This window comes from Copadichromis virginalis, linkage group LG3 (assembly GCF_057382275.1).
Source record: "Copadichromis virginalis isolate Kocher_CV1m ecotype Utaka linkage group LG3, C_Virginalis_male_GT1.1, whole genome shotgun sequence".
Classification (NCBI taxonomy): Eukaryota; Metazoa; Chordata; class Actinopteri; order Cichliformes; family Cichlidae; genus Copadichromis; species Copadichromis virginalis.
Window position 1 is genome coordinate 20,611,262 of NC_140620.1, and position 20,976 is coordinate 20,632,237.

Genomic DNA, 20,976 nt, shown 5'->3' on the forward strand with positions numbered 1-20,976 from the left:
TGTTTTGCTTTCTTTGGGACAGGTTCAGCTGGATTGCAGTGCTGTAACGAATCAGAATCAGAGGCTGACTGAACTGACTGTGGATGAAAAGGTTGGATAAATACAGCCAGCAGGGGGCAGCACTCTGACTTTGTTTATGTTTATGTTTATCCTTGGCAAACATAAATAGAAGAATAATCTATTCAATCTATTCATGCTGACTGTATAACACATTTCTTCTATGTGTGTTGCATCTGTACTTCTTGCACTTGTTATATGCATGCTGTGTCTTCCTGCACATTCTGGGCACACACACTGCAGCTCTTCTTCATGTTGCTGCTGGATCTAGAACACACTTCTCCTGATCCGGATGAATTTTTCAGTGGAATCTGTGATTAAGAGTTTAATGTCCTGCATATGTTGCCTGCACATGAGTAACCATCATTTGTGTCGGCCCTGCATGCAAAACATTGGCAGTCATGCAGGGTGGATCATTCCTTAAAAAATATAATATAATGAAATCTAAACAGGGACTATCACTTTTCTTTAATATTTGTTTAAGTGATGTCTTGAAGCACAGAATATTATATGCACATTTATATACCCAAATATTATCAGTTCTTTGATCTAAGTGTTCTTTCAGAGCGCTGCAGAATTATTGAAAGTGTCAAAAACAAAACAGAGTAAAAAAGTTTAGCATCATTTCTTCACTCACAGCAGGCAACAGCTGACCCCAGGCCTGCGTCTGAGTGCAATGAGTGAAAGAGGTGTTCCTAATAAACTGGCTCCTCCCTCACAGCTGTTTGCAGACTAAAAGTGAGCTCTGGGTGTTTTGTAAATACAGAGTCTAAGCCCGATTTACTCAGTCCTCCTCTATCGTGCAGACACTGATCACAACCTCAGCAGCAGCTCAGCACTGAAATGTGGATCGTCTCCTGCGTCCTCATTGGCTCTCTGGCCTTTTCTTTGCCAGGTGAGTTCCATGTGTGTTCATACTGCCCGCTTCATCATTTTAAAACTTGAAACATGATTTTTTTTTTTTTTTTTGAAAATGGAGTGTTTATTTAACCTACTGACAGAATTTAAAATAAAACAAATCTATATTAATTTGCATATTTGAATTTTTATTATATTTGCTAGCGTCTGGTATTTTTTTAAACTCTATTTCCTTAAAAATGGTGTAGAAGTCTCAAAAAAATAACAAAAACTTAACTAAGAGTTAAGGAGTTATTTTTCTGAAGGGCCGGGTCATTGTTCAGGACACTCAGCAATTATTTTTATCAATAAATATCTTTAATAATATTAAGTAAAGAACAAATTCAGGAGACAGAGTCTCCAATAAAAACAGGTTAGGAAGCCAGCCTTTGCATTGTTTTCTAACCAGGTTTAGGATTTAAGCCATAAGATTTTAAAAATGCTGGAATAAAGTTGTTTCTTGCTCGATTTCTTGCTTCCTTGCCCATCAATGTACAATGAAGACCATTTGTGTCTGCTCCATGTGGTCTGTGGAATCTTACAGATCTTGTTTCTGAAGTACTGATTGATCAGTGAGGGTTTGGACCTATTCATCACTGACACGAAGATTAGGTCTGCAGCATTTGTTGTCATGGTGAAAGTAGTTTAAAATGCTGAAAACACTCAAAAAAAGAAGATTTTCTGCTTCAAACAGAAAAAAATATTAATTGAAGACTGAGACCAATTGAAAACCACATATAATTCTGTAAAGGTCGATAACAATGAAAGAAAAGACACCCTGGCTTCATGCTTCACTACTTTAACATGTGGACTGCTTTGTGGATGTGACTCATATTCAGTGCTTTCTGTAGAAGCCACAGTGGTTTCTGGTTATAGCTTTCTTTGTTATCTATGCCTTTATTTTACATTTTCTTTCTTTATTACTTGTAAGTAAACATGAGGAGGAAACTGTGTCAGGTTTATCTCACAGGATGTCTGTTTCTGGTTTGGTGGATGGATGCACATGAGCGATTTTCTCAGACCCTGTAATTTCTCCAGGAACACGAGATGCTGTAGCATTTTGTGAAAGTCGCATGACTTTGATAGAAGTGTCATATGTAATCGATCTAGTCTACTTTTCAAGTAGGTATATGCACTGTCACCTCAGTTCTTTTCCCCTTTCCTCATTTTTCTTAGTTATTTGCATATTTGTCACACTTGAATGTTTCACTTTATCAAACAATTTTAATTTTAATCAAAGATAAAATGGGTAAATACAAAATGCTTGTGGAGGAATTTTGGTCCACTCGTGTTTGCAGAATTGCTTGAATTCAGACACATTGGAGTGGGTTTGAGCATGAAGAGCCTGTTTGAGGTCGTGCCACAGCATCTCATTTGGATTTGAATCCAGTCCTTTAATGACTGTGTTTGCTTTATTTTAGACAATCACAATCACACCACCACACCTCCACCTACATCTGCCTCCGTCACTCCATCACTCATTGCTGTGTTGTCATCTATGGGATCAGTGTGTGCTGTGGTTTTGCTTATGTTAGTGGTTCTGGTGGTGAAACGATGTGTATGTGGAAAACCCAAAGGTAAGATTATTACATTTTTTAAAATAATAATTTTCAAACATTTTATAGATTTATTTTGAAACTTGTAATAACAAACATGTCCAACACTTTTATGTCCAAGCAGTAAAATACATTGCTGTTCATTTTCTTCATTTCAGAGGATGCAGAAGAAGTTAGAGAAAATGACATCACAGATGGCGTCATATACAGTGAAATCATAACCTCAAATTATCAACAGCAGCCAGCCAGACAGAGCCCAGGTAGTGTTTTATATGCTGAGGGTCCATGTTGCTATCTTTATGGAGTCCAGTGTCACTTTAAATAAGTTACAGGGAAAGTTAAAGAAAAGAGGAAAGGGAAAACTTGATTTAAACATTTAAAAAATTCTCCCCAGAACTCCAGAGAAACTCAGATTCTCACCAAAACTCTCTGAACATTATAACCAAACCCCATCAAACAGCCAGTTCATTATTTCAGATCATATATTTTCTACATTCTTGTGTGTCTTCCTGCAATGTTTGAAAGCTCATTTCAGCTCTCGCCTGTTCTAGCTGCAGTGATGTCCACTGTGTGTATTTATTGTGCAGAGAGCGATCCAGCTGCAGTCTACTCCACAGTGAGGAGGGACGACGTCACTTATGGACGAATCATCATCAAAGACAAGAAAAAACAGTCAAAGAGGAGAGGTGAGGTACAACCACTCTGCAGACCCCCACAGCTCACAGTGAGGCTTTATCGTGAATCCAGCCTTAGACGCTCTTGGTCTTAAGCTAAAGATTGTTTATTTTAAGCTGAATCTCTTTAAGTTTCTAACTTGCTGTTCTACATTGAAATTCTGCTGCTGTATTTTAAATGGTATCAGGGCAGCTAGAGTCATGTTCACCACATGACCAAAATGACCTGATCTGCACATTTCTTCTCTAACAGCATCAGAGCTATACAAAGTTGCCGATATAGAATCACCACACTGCTGATACTCTTCTCTTCTTTGACAAGTCTTTGTTTTTGGATGGAATTAGACCGATTACTATCGGGTTAAGGCCACACCAAATGAGAAATATCATAAAAATGGTATATTACCCAACATTTTTATTGATCTTCTTCAAACTTCACAACATTATACTGGGCCCTGGGTCACATGAGTCATGATTTCAATACAACGTCACAATGAAGCAGTAAAGTTTCCTAAAATCCCAGTCTGCATGAACACATGTTAAAATCCTCAAGTTTATACAGCTTATAGATTTCTGCTAGTTGTGCTCCAATCATATGGGTAAAGATAATAAAATACACAGTTTTCGTATATAATTCTTCAAGATCTTAGGTCAAAGGTTAGGGTCAGATGAATTAGGAAAAAGCTTTAGTTTCCATTCGGTTATCAGTTTTGTTCTCTGTTATGTTACATTTCATTGTAAGAATTGAACAAAAAGGCTGCCAGTATGACCTGTAAAAACCTGCAGCCTTTTTTAAAAATTGCTTCATTGTGGAGAGAGTCATCCAGCTATAATCTACTCAGAAGTGTGAACTAGTTATGAACAAATTGGCTTCAGAGCAAACAGACCTGCAGGTACAGTTATTCTTCACTATAAGATGATTAGGATTTTTTTTTCTAAAAGTTTGAAATGATCCTTTAAAGTGACCAGGAAGTGTATCTGTAGCATAAACACAGAGCAGGTCCTGATCTGCGGTTTCTGGGTGAGTAACTATAAGATAAAGTTTGGGTGACAGAAACACAGTCAGCACTCTGCTGAGGCTCATTGTTTCTTTTCCATGAACTACTAAACCTAAGCATTTCCTGCTGGCTTTCTTTCAAATTAAAAGCTAATTTATGACAGAAAGGCTGAAAAACTTTTAATGTGAAAATGCTGGAGGAAGTACTGAGCTTCATTCATGGTGTTTTGACATTGATAAGGACAATGAGTTTTAGAAAGATGAACACCCTGCCCTAAAAATAACATTTATATTATTTAAACTGTCTGAGCTCTGATCAATAATGTTTCATTTTGATGACACTCAACAGTTCTTTTGTTGTTTTGTTGCGATTTAACTGCATATAGGTTTGGTTTTGTACAGAGCTGTGGGTTGAGCTGTGCATGTTTGTGTGCTCAGATTTTCTGGAGCCAGAGGTCATTTACTCCAATCTCCAAAGTAGTCGACCAGTCCAGCCAGTGGAGTCCAGCTGCTCTTCTCATGTTGTCCTGTGGGTTTCATGAAGATGACTGATGGAAAATTTGAATGGACTGATAAAACATCTGTCTTCAGTTCAGATAGGAAACAAACAAATTAACTGCAACCACAGACTATAAACAGCATGAGCATCGCTGCATTGTGTGAGTTACAAGCAGCAATTCATATGACAGTTTTCAGAAACCCAATGAACTGTTTCATTATTAAATTAAAAGCATTCTGTGCTTTCAAACTCAAAATCGTGAAATTTGGTTTGATGAAAAAGAAAACATTTCATCATGTTTAGTCAGTTTAATTGAATTAATTGTTTGATTGAAATAATTCAACTCAGTCAATTCAGTTCCATTTGTATGGCAAATAAAAAGATCACAGCAACAGTCGCCCCAAGGTGCTCAAACTGGACAGCTCCCCTGATCCAGTCCAAAAAATTATAGAACCACAGTTAATCATGCTTCCATCAGATAGCATGTATTTTAAATGTGAAACATAGAGACAACGAACACAAAGAAGAACATAGACATGACGTTAGTTTTGTGGTTTATAAAGGCCTTCAGAGTCTGCTGCCATCTACTGCTAATACTGGGTATTAGCAAATGAAAAACTACTTAATGTCTATATGTTGTGATATGTTTATAGTTAGTTATTCAGAGTGAAAATGTTTTTATTGTTGATGAAGGATTATCAGACTGAAAATACATCATATAAACACACTTTTCTGTATCTCTCCCACATGTGATGAATACCTGTTACTGCAGCGGTCCCCAACCTTTTTTGCGCCACGGACAGGTTTATGCCCGACAATATTTTCACGGACCGGCCTTTAATGTGTCGCGGATAAATACAACAAAATAAAACTAGTACCGGTACCGAAAAAAAGAAGATTTATTCATAACACACGTGAAAAGACCCAGGAAAACAGAGTTAACGATCAAAACAGTAACAAAATAATGCTGAAAACTGATAAAAACCTTGAAAACCATACATTTCACACCTGAGACTCTACTCTCGCGGCCCGGTACCAGTCCGAGGCCCGGGGGTTGGGGACCGCTGTGTTACTGGATGAATCTGAACATTCTTTGTTTAAATGTGACTCTTTGTTGGGGCAAAATAAACAAAAGGAACTGAACTGTTATCAAATGTTGTTCCACATTTTGCTTTAAGATAAGTTTCTGGATGACATCCTACTGCCTGCTGGGGGTAAGTATACATGTAGGTGGGTTGGACATTCTTTCTTTTATTCCCCGTTCTAGGAATGTTTGAAATCTGGGAATGAAAACTAAAATAACTGGAACAGCAGCAGGAGACTGAGCTGGAGGCTGCTGTGAATCCTAAATCTGTTGTTTTTTTATTTTTTTATTTTTGTTTGACGAACAGCAAGGAGGCCACTATCAATACAGCAGATCCCTTTAACTCCTCTCCAATATTAACCTGTTTTAATAGGCAGTGTTGGGGATTAAAGGAATACATGTACCAGCGTTATGTATTTAAAACACAAAATATGAGTAACTGTATTCCGTTCCATTACCATTTAAATAGGTGATATTCAGAATACAGTTACTTTGTTGAACTAAATAGAATACACGGTGGTCACTTCCTGTTCCATATGTTAGGCTATCCCCTCTCTATGCCTTCCAATTTTGTTTTTTTGGGGGTTTTTTTGTTTTTTTTCCCTTCCCGTTTGGAAAGATGCCCAACGGATTTACTTTACTTTAACCCAGGAGATGTTACCCTTTCCCCTGAGGTGGAGACAAGCAGATCGCCCCCGGCTCAGTAGTAGCAGAGAGGCTCGCATCCCAGAACCCAACCGGACGGCCAACACCTCCGCCCAGCCCTGATGGCTAACAGAGAACGGGGGGGTGTGAAGACCCCAAACCTCCCTCCACCTGCTCGTATGTAGTGTTGCTGCGTGCTGTTCTAAATTTAAAACACGGGAGAGCAGCAGGTGTCAGCACAGCCCCTCCTGGAAACCCTCAATGTCTACATGGATTTAAAATTGAGAAATGGGCACCAGCGCCAGAGGTGATTTTCAATACACAGACTGTCCTCTGGACGCCATGTAATGTGCCCATCCAAAAGGCCCTATATGTATGTGTTATGAGAGTGTGAGTAATGTGGATGTCTAAGTTGTGGAATAAAATTGAGGCACAGGCGGCCAGAAGGGGACAGAGGGAGGATGCCTCCCCTGCACCCTGGTGACACACCTGCACCCCAAGGCCCTGCATGTGTGAGTGGGTGTGGTGGCGCGGGAAGAGGGAGTCAGTTCTCTCTTCTCCAATTTTGGCGATTAAATGCAGTTTAATGCAGGCACAGGTTTAGCTCAGTTGGCTGAGCATGTATGTAGTCATATATCGCAGGGCTGAGAGCGGCCAGCCCATGTTCAAGTACAACCTAGGACTCTTTCTTTTTTTAAAAAGAAATTATTTTTAAACTCAATTTCAGTTTGGGATTAATACAGTTTCTCTGATTCTGATTACTGTAAATCCAAACAAAACGAGCAATAAAGGCTGTAATGTAAGTGTCCTGTTAATGTTGGTGGCATCAGTCACACAATGGACCCAGAGGCAGCAGTGCACAGGCAGGAATCCATTTCCGACATCATTTCATAAGAAGAATGAGATGGGCGAAACTTCAGTATCTTCGATGTATTATTGTTGTGTGATTTTTATTACTATTAATGATGAATGCTCGTCACCAAGCTAACATTGTTAGCTGGGTTTGGTGAGGTTAGTTCATAGACTGCAGACTGTTAGGCCGTTTCTCAATACTCATGTACAAGAGTCCGTACTCACCTTTTCACTATTCCAGACTTCGTAAGTTGACACAGGAGTCCCGACTTCCCGAGAACGCAGCGCAACCCTTCTACAATTGGAACGGGAGTGTACTTACTGACATCACAGCTATTTTTAGTTATTTAGTTTAGTTTAGTTTTTTTTATTTCACTGCTTTGGAAGTGAAGACCTTAAATGTTTCAAATGAAATGAAATCAACAACAATCAAAATAAGACAACACAAAGTTATTGCTGAGATTCAGTAATACAGAAAATGTTTTCTGTCAACTCTGTGTGACCGTTAAGCAGGAAACTTGCTTTAACAGTCATCAAAAAACTGATTTATAACCATTTTTGTTTCAGCTATAAAGAGACCCATGTCACACCGTCTTATCTGAACATTATGGGGAGATACTCACTGACTCTGGGTGTTTTCTACAGTTACACATGCTCTGTGTGTGTGATGTGGTTTCTCTCAGACACGTTCAGCTGGATTTCTGTCATATCAACCGTAACAGCATGCAGAGTTAATGTTTTGAGGATTTGCAAAAAAATATCTGGTAGTTTGAGAGCAGAAAGAAGAGATCTCATAGCAGCACATCAGCCAGAGCATGACATGTGGTCTGATCTCGCGTATTCACACAGTGTCTGTCCACGTTTCAGAGATTAAAACACAGAGAAGCTGGAACTTCTTGGTACTAAGACTAGGTCAGTTAACCGATACAGAAAAAAATGAAATACTTGCCTCTATCAACCTAAAAACATTAATTTATTATTGATAAGACGTTGTCAACAAAACTACTGTCAGTTGTAGATTTTGCTTCAATCCAAGTCTTTCTGTTTCAGCATTTACATTTTCTTTCTGGTTTGTTTTAACCAAAAACTGAAACTTTCTCATGGTGTTTAGTGGAGAAGAAGCCACGACTCTGAGACAGTCAACGAGAAAGAGGAAGATGAAAAGGAGAAGGAGGAAGATGAGGGTTTTACTTGATGTGACTCTGAACTGATCTCAGTGTTGGTCTGATGTCATTGAGCAGCAGGATGGAGGAAACGTCTCTGCTGTGTCTGCTCTGTAAGTTCACTTTGTGTTTTTCATGCCTCTGCTGTCTTGTAACTAATAACTATTAAAACGATAACTGAAAAACTATATTGTATCCCAAGTAACATAAATGTTTTCATGAATAATGTAGGAATAATAATGTATTAACTTAACTGACAGATAGATTCTGAGGAGAAACACAAGATTTGTGATCTGTGTTGTCACTGCAGGTACATGAACAAAGCTCACTGTATGCAGCACGTCTCCTCAGACCTTCACAAACATTAACCAGGGCGTGACGTGTAGTCTAATGTTGTGCAGCCATTCAAGTTATTTAGTCTTTTGGACCACAAGTCAGTGGTTGGAACAGAGAGAAGCACAAAAGCAACTAAAGTTTGCACAGTTAATGTGCAGTCAACTACAGGAAGACACAGTTTGTTTGGCTCAATCTGCGATATTATTAATTAAATCAATAATTACATCAATGCAGTCAATATAATTATTTCAAAGAGCTGAGAAAACATCCATTAAAAGAGGTCGGAGAGTCAGTGAAGGCATCATACAGGTACTGGTGTTGCATTCAAGGTCAACTGTCAGTCGTAGATATTGTTGCCTTTAATTCTTATTCAATATTCAGTTGAAACGTGTAAAACTTTGGTTTCAAGGAAGCAGAGAAATAAACACACAAAGCTTTTTCACACAAGGTTTTTTCTAACCACAAGTCTAAGACCCAGAGACAGAGAAAGAGGAAGAGGAGGGTTTTACTCAGTGTAACCATGAACTGATCTCAGAGCTGGTGTGATATCATTGAGCAGCAGGATGGAGGAAACGTCTCTGCTGTGTCTGCTCTGTAAGCTCACTCTGTGTTTTTCATGCCTCTGCTGTCTTGTTGAATGTGAAACTCTGAACTAACCTGAGTTTAATTTCTCTTTAGTTCTGATCTCACTGCTGAGCTGCACCACAAACCAAGGTCAGTAACCTTCTTCTGTCACACTGTAAACCTGACTCACTCTCTCAGGAGGCTGCAAGAGGCTATTAAAACATGGTGAAAGAAAATGTATAAAAACAGATCAGTCTTATCTCACTCCTGCTGACTGTCTCCATTATTTATATTTTATTTAAATAAGCGGCTTAACTTGTATCCTTGATGGGGTGTTGGAGAATTCATCATCCAGATACTCTTTTGTTCTGAGGGTGCACTGGGAACATCTGTCAGAGCCCTCACTCCACGAAATTTCAACTCCCACCTCCAGCATTGGTTTGATTGCTTTGTAATGGAGGCTGGGGGCAGTGAGCCAGATTGGACAATGTTCTGCACCTCTATTGCAGAGAATCCTGCAAGGTTGATGGCACCTGTCTCTGCAGTAATCCCAGAACCAGATGATGGACACTGGAGCTGAAGGGAGCCGTCATGCAGGAGGAGTCTTACTGGGCTTTATTAGTCCGTGGGACTCCAGAAGGAGATAACAGGTGCTGGCAGGACGAGCGGAGTACGGTTTTGTAAAAACTTAGGTTTGGGAGTTCAGTGGGACAATGAAACGTGACTTTTGGTCAGCATCAAAGCGACTCTGGCAATTGTCAGATGATGCAGGAGAGGGAAGCGGTATTCTACAAACATTGTTCATTGTTTGGTGGCAAGCTGCTAACCTTGACTGGGATTGATGAGATTCATCCTGAGTTCCTGAAGGCTCTGGATGTTGCAGGGCACCTCTAGGCTGCCTCAGGAGCATGTTGATGTCCCTGGGAAATTTCAGCTCAGAGTGTTTCCCCAGCCACCCAAGCCCAGATAAGCAGCATAAATTGGATGTACAGATGGACTTAACTTGTATTTGATATGAAAATGTAACACCAGTAAATACTAACTCTTAAAAAACAAATATATAAAAAAAAACAATGAATAAACATTCCAGTTATTCAGTTTGTTTCAAGATTCAGTTTTCCTGAGAAACATGACTTTTCCCGCCTTGTCTGCACCACATTGCCTTCTTTTGCCCAAATTTCGAATCTCCCTAAAAAAGGAAAGTTTAGACGCTGATTCATTTACTGAGATGAACAGGAGATATTTAAAATCTCAATAAATTTGTGAACTTGGCTCTGCTCTGTAATGTGTTTCAGCTTCGCCATCATGGGCCACAGGATCGGGTTCTCGTGTATTGATTCAACCAAGCCAATCACATGCAAATATTATATATTCTCCCCCTTTCCTCACAGCTCGTGTGACTGTGAGTCCCAGCAGCTCTCAGTTCTTTAACGGAGACTTTGTGTCTCTGAGCTGTGAGGAGGACGACAGCTCTGCTGGATGGACTCTGAGGAGAAACACAAGCAAACAACAGAGGACTCAGTGTGGAGATGGGTGGGGAACATCAGCTGGTTCGTCCTGTGACATAAACTACATCTACCCATGGGACAGTGGAGTTTACTGGTGTGAGTCCAGAGAGGGTCCCATCAGTAACATGGTTAACCTGACAGTCACTGGTAAGCTGAGTGTGTGGAGTTAGTGTTGATGAAGCTGTGTGTAAATGGATGAAATGCTGTAGTTTGTCTCTGTGTTGAGGTGGATCAGTGATCCTGCAGAGTCCTGTCCTCCCTGTGATGGAGGGAGATGACGTCACTCTGCTCTGTAAAACAAAGACCACTCCCTCCAACCTCCCAGCTGCTTTCTATAAAGATGGCTCCCTCATCAGGAAGCAGCCTACAGGTCACATGACCATCCAGCATGTTTCCAGGTCTGATGAAGGCCTCTACAAGTGTGACATCAGCGGTCATGGAGAGTCTCCATCCAGCTGGATCACTGTCACAGGTGAGGAGCTTCACTCTGATTTCACCTCTAATTTAATGCACATATTCACACTAACAACTACGATTTTCTCTTCAGATAAACCTACACCGACACCTTCACCCACCACAACAACTTTTCTCACATCCACATCACTGTCCACCACAACAGCTCCAAACCCTGGCTGCTCCCTCTGCCATCCTAATTTCAGACTAGTCCTCCACCTGCTGGTGATCTGTCCATATTTGATCTCCACTCTCCTCTTGGTATCTTTATATCAACACAGAACCAAAGGTAACTCTGTGAATCATTCACTGATCAATCAATATGCTGATGATAAATTCCTCTCTTTGTTTAAACTCTGTCTTCTCTTGGCCCACCCCACCAGGCTGAGCAGGGACTGGATGATGACTGTAATTACAACATCACTGCATCAACAAAGAGCACCACATCTGAACCTCTACCTTAACTTAAAAAATTAAATGTGTTCTGATGTTTCGAGTTGTAAATCAATTGGTTACTTTTACTCCGTGTTTTTGTAATGATTACGTTTTTTACAGTGTGTGAGAACATCTGCCAGCACAGACACCAAAAGTGAAGGAGGACGTTTTTGCTTTCTGACGTTTTTGGTGTATCAACCACATGTGACTGATGTTTACTCACACGGTAACCATATTTTGTTTAAAATCAATAAACTAATTATCTTTGTTAGTCCTCAATTCCTCATGTTAAATTTGTGTATGACAGAGGGCTGATGAAGACTGTGGTTTAGATGGAGCTCTGACTGAGGTATCTCTCAAAGTGGAGATGTGGAGGAGGTGGATTAAGTGAATTAGAGTCTAAAAAGGAAAATGACAGAAGAGCACTGAGATTTAAACCGTGCAGAGTGGCAGCTGATTGGCTCAAAAAAAGGTTAAAAAGAAGATGATTGGACTAGAGCAGGGGTGCCCAATCCTGGTCCTCGAGAGCTACCGTCCTGCAGCTTTTAGATGCATCCTTGTTCCCACACACCTGAATCAAATGAATGGCTTGTTATCAGGCCTTTGCCAAACATGATGGCATGCTGAAGAGATCAAACCATTTGATTCAGCTGTGTTGGAGTAGGGATGCATCTAAAAGCTGCAGGATAGTAGCTCTGGAGGACCGGGATTGGGCACCCCTGGACTAGAGTAATGATGTCAGTATTGAGGCTATGGCTGTGTGCATGCAGAAGTTGCAGTAAGCCGCAGTACCAGCAGAGGGAGATATTTTATTTCAAGCCAACATGAAAATAGTCAATGGCAAATCTTTAAACAGACATTATCAAAACATTAAATATAAACACATATTAGCAGCCTAGCTTAATTGTTTCTGGCAAGTAAGGTCCCTAAAATGTAATCGTGCATTAATTGCTCACTTCTGACTACTTTTTTATTGTAAATATATTCTTCTCCTATCTGCATTGCAAGTTCTGCATGTGTGTCCATTTCACGTTTTCTCCCGGATGCAGTTGGTGGGTTTAGGTTTATTGGTGAGGGGAGGAATTTGGGAGCACATTTTTTTGAGGAAGTAAGCTGTTGTAATGGTGTAACTCTGAGAAGCAGATGAGTGCAGCTGCCTTACTGAAATAGGGTTTTCTTTAAAGCTGTCTTCACTACTACAGTTAGAAAGATCATTCTTTGAACAGAAATAAAGAAAAGTACATTTTCACATATAATGAATTTTAAATGTAAATACAAAGACTTAACATATCTTTCCAGCAGCTTTGACAAACAAACAAATAGTTTAAAAATATATCATAGAGCAGCAATACATCACATTTTATTATAGTCACTATTGGAACTTAGGATGCCAAAGTTACGCCTTTAGGTATGTATGTTTATGCACTAATTATATGTTGTTAACATCATTACAGTGCCCAGTAGATTTATTTAAAAAAAATGAAATAACATTAAATTAAATTAAAAATTACATTAATATGAAAAAAAATATTATTAAGATCACTAATAAAAAAAAGTCCTCTCTCAGTGTACTTCCAACCAAAAGGCAAATAACAAAACCACATGTACATCTAATAAAAGATATAAATATTGAAACACTCCTCATAGGTGTGATATACTGGTTGGATGCATCAGCAGGGATGATGAGACAGAGTACCGGGCTGTGGTCGACTCCTTTGTCACGTGGTGTGAGCAGAATCATCTGCAGCTCAACGTGGCAAAGACCAAGGAACTGATCGTGGACTTCAGGAAGACCAGGAAACACTTGACCCCTGTTTCAATCCAGGGGGTCAGTGTTGACATTGTAGAGGACTATAAATACCTTGGAGTACACATTGACAATAAACTGGACTGGGCTAAAAACACCACAGCACTTTACAGGAAGGGCCAGAGTCGTCTCTATTTTTTGAGGCGACTGAGGTCCTTCAACATCTGCCAGAAAATGCTGAGGATTTTCTATGAGTCTGTGGTGGCCAGTGCGATCCTCTATGCTGTTGCATGCTGGGGGAGCAGGCTGAGGGTCGCAGATGCCAACAGACTTAATAAACTGATCCGTAAGGCCAGCAATGTTGTGGGGATGGAGCTGGACTCCCTCAAGGTGGTGTCGGAGAGGCGGATGCTGTCCAAGATAAAGACAATGTTGGATAACACCTCCCACCCACTCCATGACATGTTGGTCAGTCACAGGAGCTCGTTCAGTGAGAGACTGAGATTACCGAAAAGCACCACTGAACGACACAGGAAATCATTCCTGCCTGTGGCCATCTCCCTGTACAACGCATCCACTTAACACACTGTTTGCTGCTACAACTACACGTTTCTTTTCCAACTATTTATTTATAAGTGACTTATGTATGTATGTATGTATATATATGTATATATTGTACTATTCTTAGTTAGTGTATTGTCTGTCTTGTCTTAATGTTGGTTTAAAATGGAGCACTGTAACAAAAAATAATTTCCCCCAGGGATCAATAAAGTATTCTGATTCTGATTCTGATACTTATACAAATACTTAACAGCATTCATACTTAACAGCATTCATAGAATGGCTCTTCTCTACTATCCAATAATGTAAAATGCACCGTAGTTTTTATACTTATAACTGAATTTGTTCTCAGTGGAAATAACAATAACAAATTAAATGATTATCTACTAAAATTTGAACATCTGTCCTCATCAGCAAGTATTATCAGGAAAATTAATTATTTCAGTCACATAAAGAAAACATAATATAGTGAAAACCACAGACACATTACAATTCCTGATGGTTTGGGATGGAGTCAGCGTCCCGACCTGTGTTGTTCTCCAGTTTGTCCCTGAGCGTGATTTTCCTCTGAAGAGGCTGTTATATTTATATTCAGAGGGTGGGACATGTTAATATTAATTTTTCGCTTCAGTAAATAATGACTGTGATTGTTCTCATATTGTTTTTACTGTACCTGTAACAGCATTAATTAAGATCTGTAATCTACATTTTGACGCAGACAAATACTAAAGTGTTTCTTCTGAGGGTTTGGAGACCGTCTGACACAGAGCTGCTCTTACACAGAAGAAATGTGCAGATGTGGAATTCGGCTGTCGTTCAGCCTGTAGATGCACGAGTGTGGATTTACGTCATGTACTAAATATTTGACTTAACAGCCTCCATAAAAGCACAGTTATCTTACGAACGTTATTAATCTTCTTGGACGTCAGCAGCTGTAAAGTGTCCCAAGTAACAAGAAACGTTCCCACAACATTCTTAAATGTGTTTGGGAACATTCAAGGTTAAAAGAGGTTCTATTATTAAAAAAGAAAAATAAGTGTTACACAGTGTTAGATTACATCAGTTAAAGAACATCATCATTTTTGAAAACCTGTCTACCTTGTGTTGGGATCCACGTTAAGGAGCCTCTGGCTCACTGGGTGCGTCAGCACTCAGGAATGTTTTTCTTTGACGTCTCAACACGTCATTCAGACATTTCTGCACCAAGTTCAGTTCCTGCTGCTCTAAAATATATTAATGGAGCCTTGAATACATGTTAGAAACACAGGTGAATGTTTCCTCACTCAAATGTCAGCCTGAGCTACAAACACAGATCTGAGTGCAGAATGAGATCTGATTGGTTTATACAGACATGACAGTTTGGCAGATTTACTTATGACCTCTGAGTAACAGCCTTTAAAATGCTGCATCACTAACAATAAGTGAACCTTTCTAAATTGTTTAAGCACACATTCAGAGCCCTGAAAACACAGCAGGAAGTAAAACCACAGAGAAAGAAGAGATCTGATCAGAAGACATGACTAACATCTCTGTGGACCAAACTGTGTGTGGAAAGATTGAATCTATGTCTGTTTAGCTCAGCTCTTAAATGAAGCTGGAGCAAGTTCACATTTAAAACATGTAACACATTACAGTATTCCTGTGTCTTTATAAATTTGTACAGGTTACAATGTCACTTTGTAATGGAGCTGTAAACCACATCATAGACACAGTGCCAGTGTTTACAGCATCTGTTTGTAGAAGGAAGCTCCTTGTGCTTCAGTGAAGTTGAGTCTAATCTTTAATTTTCAGCTGCTTTTCTGCTTCCAAGTGGTTGAAAAAATACACAAACAAAAAAAGACAAAAACAAACAAACCATGACAGTACTTTAATGTCAGATATCTGAACTCAAACAGAATCACTTCAATACAAAACACCACGTTAATACATTCGCAAACATTTCAGGCCTTGTACACAGAAAATTTCCACGTTGTAAACATATACAGTATAATAACTTCTAAGTTTTGTGCTTCTCAATCCACTAAATCAGCAGTTCTCAAATATTTTCTCCTGTGTCTCATTTCAGGAACTGAATCATTGTCAATTAATCTTAAAAAAAAAATAATGATGGAGATTAAATTTTATTCCCAGGTCACAGCATCAGCAGATACTTGTTTGTTTTGCACAAGCAGAGACTCGATGTTTGAAAACTGCTGGACTACAAACATGTGGAGTTGCAGATTAAAGGTTTTTATCAACAGGAAGCTGTTTTTGGACAAACTATGAAAAAAATCAGCCATTTTTATCCTGGTTTCCAGACTCTGTCAACTGTGAAGGAGTATAAGCTTATGCTAACAGGCAGCTGGCATCAATAAGTGTTTGAGAGAGGAGCTATTAAAAGGAAAAACAGCTTCCTGTGGACACAGACCCTTACTCAGACATAATACAATCACATTAAAGATAAAAGGTAACCGACTGAGAGAAATGGCTGTATTTTAACCTGTCTATACAACCAAAATGTACAAAAACAACGTTACAGAAAGCCTAATTTGATCATGGTTAAATGTTACTGAATTGCTCTTAGTCTGGCTCATCACCTGGGACCTGTTTGTCATGGGAGACCCTACCAAGAGCTGAACGCTCCAGACAACTCAGCTCCCAGGATCGTCTGAGCTCACAAACCCCTCCACCACGATAAGGTGGCAATTCAAGGAGGGGGACATGCCTTGAATCCAACATGCCAAACACAGCTCAGCTAATCACACGTGGGCTAGCTTAATGAGTGTGGCATGTGTCAGAAAAAGACATGTAAAATAAAATTCCCAGCTTGGGAAGAAATTACTGAAAACAAAAAACAGTGAATCAGGACAACAAACTCTTGTCAGGTGAGTCACAGTCGTCTGGTTCGTTTGGATCCTGTTTTTTGCATCTTCTGTAGATTAATATGATCGCAACAACAAGCAGCACAGCGGTGGCTATTGGCAGAACAATCTCGAGTCCAATACGCTGACCTGCAGGTGAGAAACAGGTGTGAGGTGTCAGCTGTCAGGTAGGTGATGAGTGAAGAACAGAACAGAATCCATTTCCTCTTCAAACTGCTGTCAGACATTATCTACTGCACTCTGATCACATCACTCAGACCAGCTGCTTTCTACAAAGTCTCATCAACAACATCTTTAGAAACAAACATCAACAAGCAGGAAGCAGCTTCACCTCTGATCACACACACACTCAACTCTACTCACTCACCTGGAGGATCAACAACACTCAGTGTGATGATGCAGATGGGATCACCGCCCAGATATGCTCTCTTCCTGCGCTTTGTTTCTGGAATCTTACGGACTGCGTATATTCCAGCATCAGCAGTCATCACATTCTTCAGAATCAAAGACACGTTTCCATCCTTCATCTGTCTGTTCTGCAGATCCACCCGGTCCTTAAAGGATGGATGCTGCTTGAATAAGTCCAAGTGTCCATCCCGGTACAACAGGACATATTCTGTCTCCAGCTCAGGTTTGCTCCACTCTAGGCCATTGATGGTTTTGTTACCATCCAAAACTCGACATGGCAAAATGGCATTTTCACCGAGCACAGCAGTAATATTTATCTGTCCTGAAAGGGAGACAAAAACGGAGCAAATGAAATGTTGATATTTACCCCAGCCAAACAGCGCAAAGATCAACAGTCAGAAACCCCTGAGCTCAGCTGAACGGGACCAGAGTGTCCATTTGATACACTTATAATAACCCCAGTTTATATTAAATAAAATACATAATACAAGTAAATTTCAGGTGTAATTGAGGTATATAACACATTTTCACTACAAACTTCAGTGTTTCAGGTGATGTACATTAAGCCCAGCATCCTGCAGGCCCCTAAAACCTCCTGTAATCATTAGTAAGTGTCTATTGGTGACATTTTTAAAAACAAAAATCATGAAAACCTTTTAGGAATGGAAATAAAGACCTAAGCAAATGTCACTTAATACATTTCAACATGTTGAGCTAATATCCATCCATAAAATAATATGTATATACTGTAAACCACCGATTGCTGCCTAGTTTGAGCTTTCTTTTTTTTAAACATGTTTTTGTCAGTGAGATTGAACTTGCTGAAGTCTAAACATGCTTTACTTATATAAGACGAACAGACAGCACTGAGTCACTGTCTTTGCTTTAGCTATGTACTCACACCCTAATGGCTTATTTTAAGTAGGAAAAAACCTCCGTCCTACATATAATAAGTTATTTCATCATTAGAGTCAAACATAGGCTTAGTGACAGTGTTAAATTATAGTAAAATTGGCTCATAAATATAAAATTAAATATTTCAAACTCTCACTTCAAACTGAAGCGCTCAGGCCGAGGCATTACATAACAGTGAGGTGACGTCGACGCAATAGGGAATAAGGAAGTGGTTCTCAACTGCGCTTATTAAATAAGAACTACTTTAACACACGTACACTGACATTTACCGAACTAACCTAAAAATATTTCACTCAAGTGGGTCCACAATCATTTCATATATCAGGAAACAGCTGAACTCACCAGCCGAGGAAGACTTGATGAAGATGGCGAACACCAAAATCAACCAGAGCCAGACGGAAGACGTCGCACCAGACATCTCAGCTGTTCTAAAAACTGAACAGAAAAAAAAAGAAGAGATCAAACCTAAAACATAAAACGATCTGTTTTCGTGTGTTTCCAGTCACTTTACTGTCTTTTTAAAAGAATCATCTAGAAAAACGTCACACAACAGGTGTCACGTTGACATAAGGTGTAAAAACGCCACAAGTGACACAGAGGTTTTCACCATGCGTCAAGTCAAATTAAAACTGTCAGTAAACCAAGAACAAACCTTTCATCGAATCCATAAATGCCACAATGACTGAACGAAGTGTTCCTTAGTTTCTATTCGCTCACACTTGGGCGTGCTCGTGATTTTCTTGTAGGCAGGACCTACCGCTGTCCTCAGGTAGCGATCCCGTAGCGTCCTTACCTGAATGTTCTGGAATCTTCCAGGTGAACGGTGAACCAGCAGCCGCAACTAGGCAGACAAACTGACTTTTATCTTTTGTTTAATAATTGTACTATAAACTAAACATGTTTCCACTATAGCAGCCTATAATCAATTACTACTTAAAAATGTATAAATGAAAACTGTAAGACAAACAGAAAGTAAACAAAGCTCAATAAATGACTACCAAAGTAAAACAGGAACAGATAATCAGAGTATTTTATTGATCCCCAGCATGAACTTTTGCATAAGTATTTCCTAGTTTGGTCAAATTTGCCTGATGATGGACATATTCATTGAAACTTTAGGTATCTAAATACTGGGAACCAAGTGCTTTGAACAAGTTCTGTGTTTTTATAAGATAAGATAAGACTTTATTGACCCCACAGCAGGAAAATTTGTGCATTACCTCAGCTCAGGTACATATATCAGAAGAAAATAGAAATAAAATACAAACAAATACAAAATATTAAGATAATACAGTATATACAACGATAGCATAAATATGATTATGGACAGAAGTTTGTGGAAATGCAAGAAATAAATTTAACCTTTCTTCTTCCTCTCTTCTTCAACTACTATTATTATGTAAGTAATAGATATCTATAAGTATCTATAAGTATATACATGTACATGCACACACTAATATACATATGTATACATATACATATACCTGCTCAGGCAACACGTCCATACATATAATAGGTGCATTATGCATGGAGAGATGACCGTGGATGTCCACAAAGTCCAGTGACTCATAACATCGTGATTGAGGAGTTAAAGAGTCTAACTGCTGTCGAGATGAATGATCTGCAAAAGCGCTCCGTCCTGCAGCGAGGGTGTTTCAGTCTCTGACTAAAGGAGCTGCTCAGCACACTCACACTCACAGATTCATGCAGAGGGGGATGTGGGTTATTCATGATGGATGTCAGCTTTACTAACTTCCTCCTCTCACCAACAGCCTCCACAGACAGAGGACAGCTTAGCATGGAGCTAGACCTCTGCACCAGTTTATCAGTATCGCTCCTGTCCCTGTCCACGCATCCACTCCCACAGCAAGTCACTGGATAGAAAAAGGCAGATGCTACCACAGTGTCACAGAATGTCCTTAACAGACTCCTGCAGACTCCAAAGGATCTCAGTCTCCTCAGTGGGTAGTGTCGACTCTGCCCCTTCTTATACAGGACGTCTGTATAAGAACTCTTGAGCCACGATGACCCGACAAGTTTCAAGAGGAGTTTCTTTTGGTATCTCGGGGGGGAAAAAAGCCCCTTTGGATTTCTCTTTGACCCACTGTCTTATTTGTAGAAATTTGAAGGAACTTTGTCCGGGAAGTTTGAATTTTTCCTTTAGTTGTTGAAAGTCAATAAATGTGTCATTATTGTATTAATCAGCAGCAGTTCGAATATTTCTGTCCTTCCATCTCCCCAATATTGGGTCGGCAATGTGATGAGAGAGATCAGGGTTGCCCCATAAGGGTGTCCTTCTAAGAAAAGAGATATTTAATTTCAGAAGCGAGTGAGATTCCTGCCAGGTGCTGAAGGTGTTAAATATTATCAAATTGTTTGTAAACTTGGATAGACATTTTTTTGTACCTAAAATGGAACATATTTTAATAGTATGGGGTTCACCTCATGTTGTTCTATTGGAACCCATCTAACCTCACTCCTCTCTGCACGTAGCCAGATCCAAACTGATCGGTACTGGGAGGCAAGATAAGTTCCTAAAGTTTGGTAAATTAAGTTCTCTCCTTGAATATGGGGCCTGCAGAGAGGTGAGTATAACTCTTGGATTTTTCTTTTGCGATATAAAAGAAGTTATATGTTTATTAAGCTGTTTGAAGAAACTTTTGGGAACATTTGTAGGGAAACGAACATATTGGAGAGTTTCAGTCAGGTTTCAGAGCTCATCACAGGACAGAAACAGCTTTAGTGAACGTTACAAATAGTGATG

The 20,976-nt window shown here is 39.5% G+C and overlaps 3 protein-coding genes across 3 annotated transcripts in view; 2 read left to right on the plus strand and 1 right to left on the minus strand.

The window, feature by feature from the left end:
- Positions 1 to 19,166, minus strand: part of LOC146713320 (myelin-oligodendrocyte glycoprotein-like) — a 42,640-nt gene extending 23,474 nt beyond the window's left edge. The window contains exons 1-3 of the mRNA XM_085446863.1: positions 18,865 to 19,166; positions 18,555 to 18,647; positions 17,257 to 17,619 (exon numbers count right to left, since the gene is read on the minus strand). Of these exons, the coding sequence (XP_085302989.1) occupies positions 17,257 to 17,619; positions 18,555 to 18,647; positions 18,865 to 18,880 (472 nt within the window). The 5' untranslated portion in view covers positions 18,881 to 19,166. The remainder of the gene's footprint in view (positions 1 to 17,256; positions 17,620 to 18,554; positions 18,648 to 18,864) is intronic.
- Positions 880 to 5,694, plus strand: LOC146713322 (uncharacterized). The gene is made up of 5 exons (XM_085446938.1): positions 880 to 952; positions 2,376 to 2,531; positions 2,669 to 2,770; positions 3,098 to 3,196; positions 4,620 to 5,694. The coding sequence occupies exons 1-5, from the start codon at positions 901 to 903 to the stop codon at positions 4,721 to 4,723; spliced, it is 513 nt and encodes a 170-aa protein (XP_085303064.1). The 5' UTR covers positions 880 to 900; the 3' UTR covers positions 4,724 to 5,694.
- On the plus strand, positions 9,157 to 12,041 carry LOC146713323 (Fc receptor-like protein 5). The gene is made up of 6 exons (XM_085447150.1): positions 9,157 to 9,354; positions 9,439 to 9,474; positions 10,716 to 10,979; positions 11,059 to 11,304; positions 11,380 to 11,574; positions 11,669 to 12,041. Exons 1-6 carry the CDS (start codon positions 9,324 to 9,326, stop codon positions 11,671 to 11,673), a joined length of 777 nt encoding a protein of 258 aa, XP_085303276.1. The 5' UTR covers positions 9,157 to 9,323; the 3' UTR covers positions 11,674 to 12,041.
- Positions 19,167 to 20,976: the final 1,810 nt, after the last annotated feature.

Bases quoted from the DNA above. Each gene is read 5' to 3' on its own strand.
- LOC146713322 (XM_085446938.1), top strand. From the start codon at position 901: ATGTGGATCGTCTCCTGCGTCCTCATTGGCTCTCTGGCCTTTTCTTTG. The intron at 953-2,375 runs GTGAGTTCCATG...GCTTTATTTTAG, and splicing joins TCTGGCCTTTTCTTTGCCAG to ACAATCACAATCACACCACC. The intron at 3,197-4,619 runs GTGAGGTACAAC...TTGTGTGCTCAG, and splicing joins AAAACAGTCAAAGAGGAGAG to ATTTTCTGGAGCCAGAGGTC.
- LOC146713323 (XM_085447150.1), top strand. From the start codon at position 9,324: ATGGAGGAAACGTCTCTGCTGTGTCTGCTCT. The intron at 9,475-10,715 runs GTCAGTAACCTT...CTTTCCTCACAG, and splicing joins GAGCTGCACCACAAACCAAG to CTCGTGTGACTGTGAGTCCC. The intron at 11,305-11,379 runs GTGAGGAGCTTC...TTTTCTCTTCAG, and splicing joins CAGCTGGATCACTGTCACAG to ATAAACCTACACCGACACCT.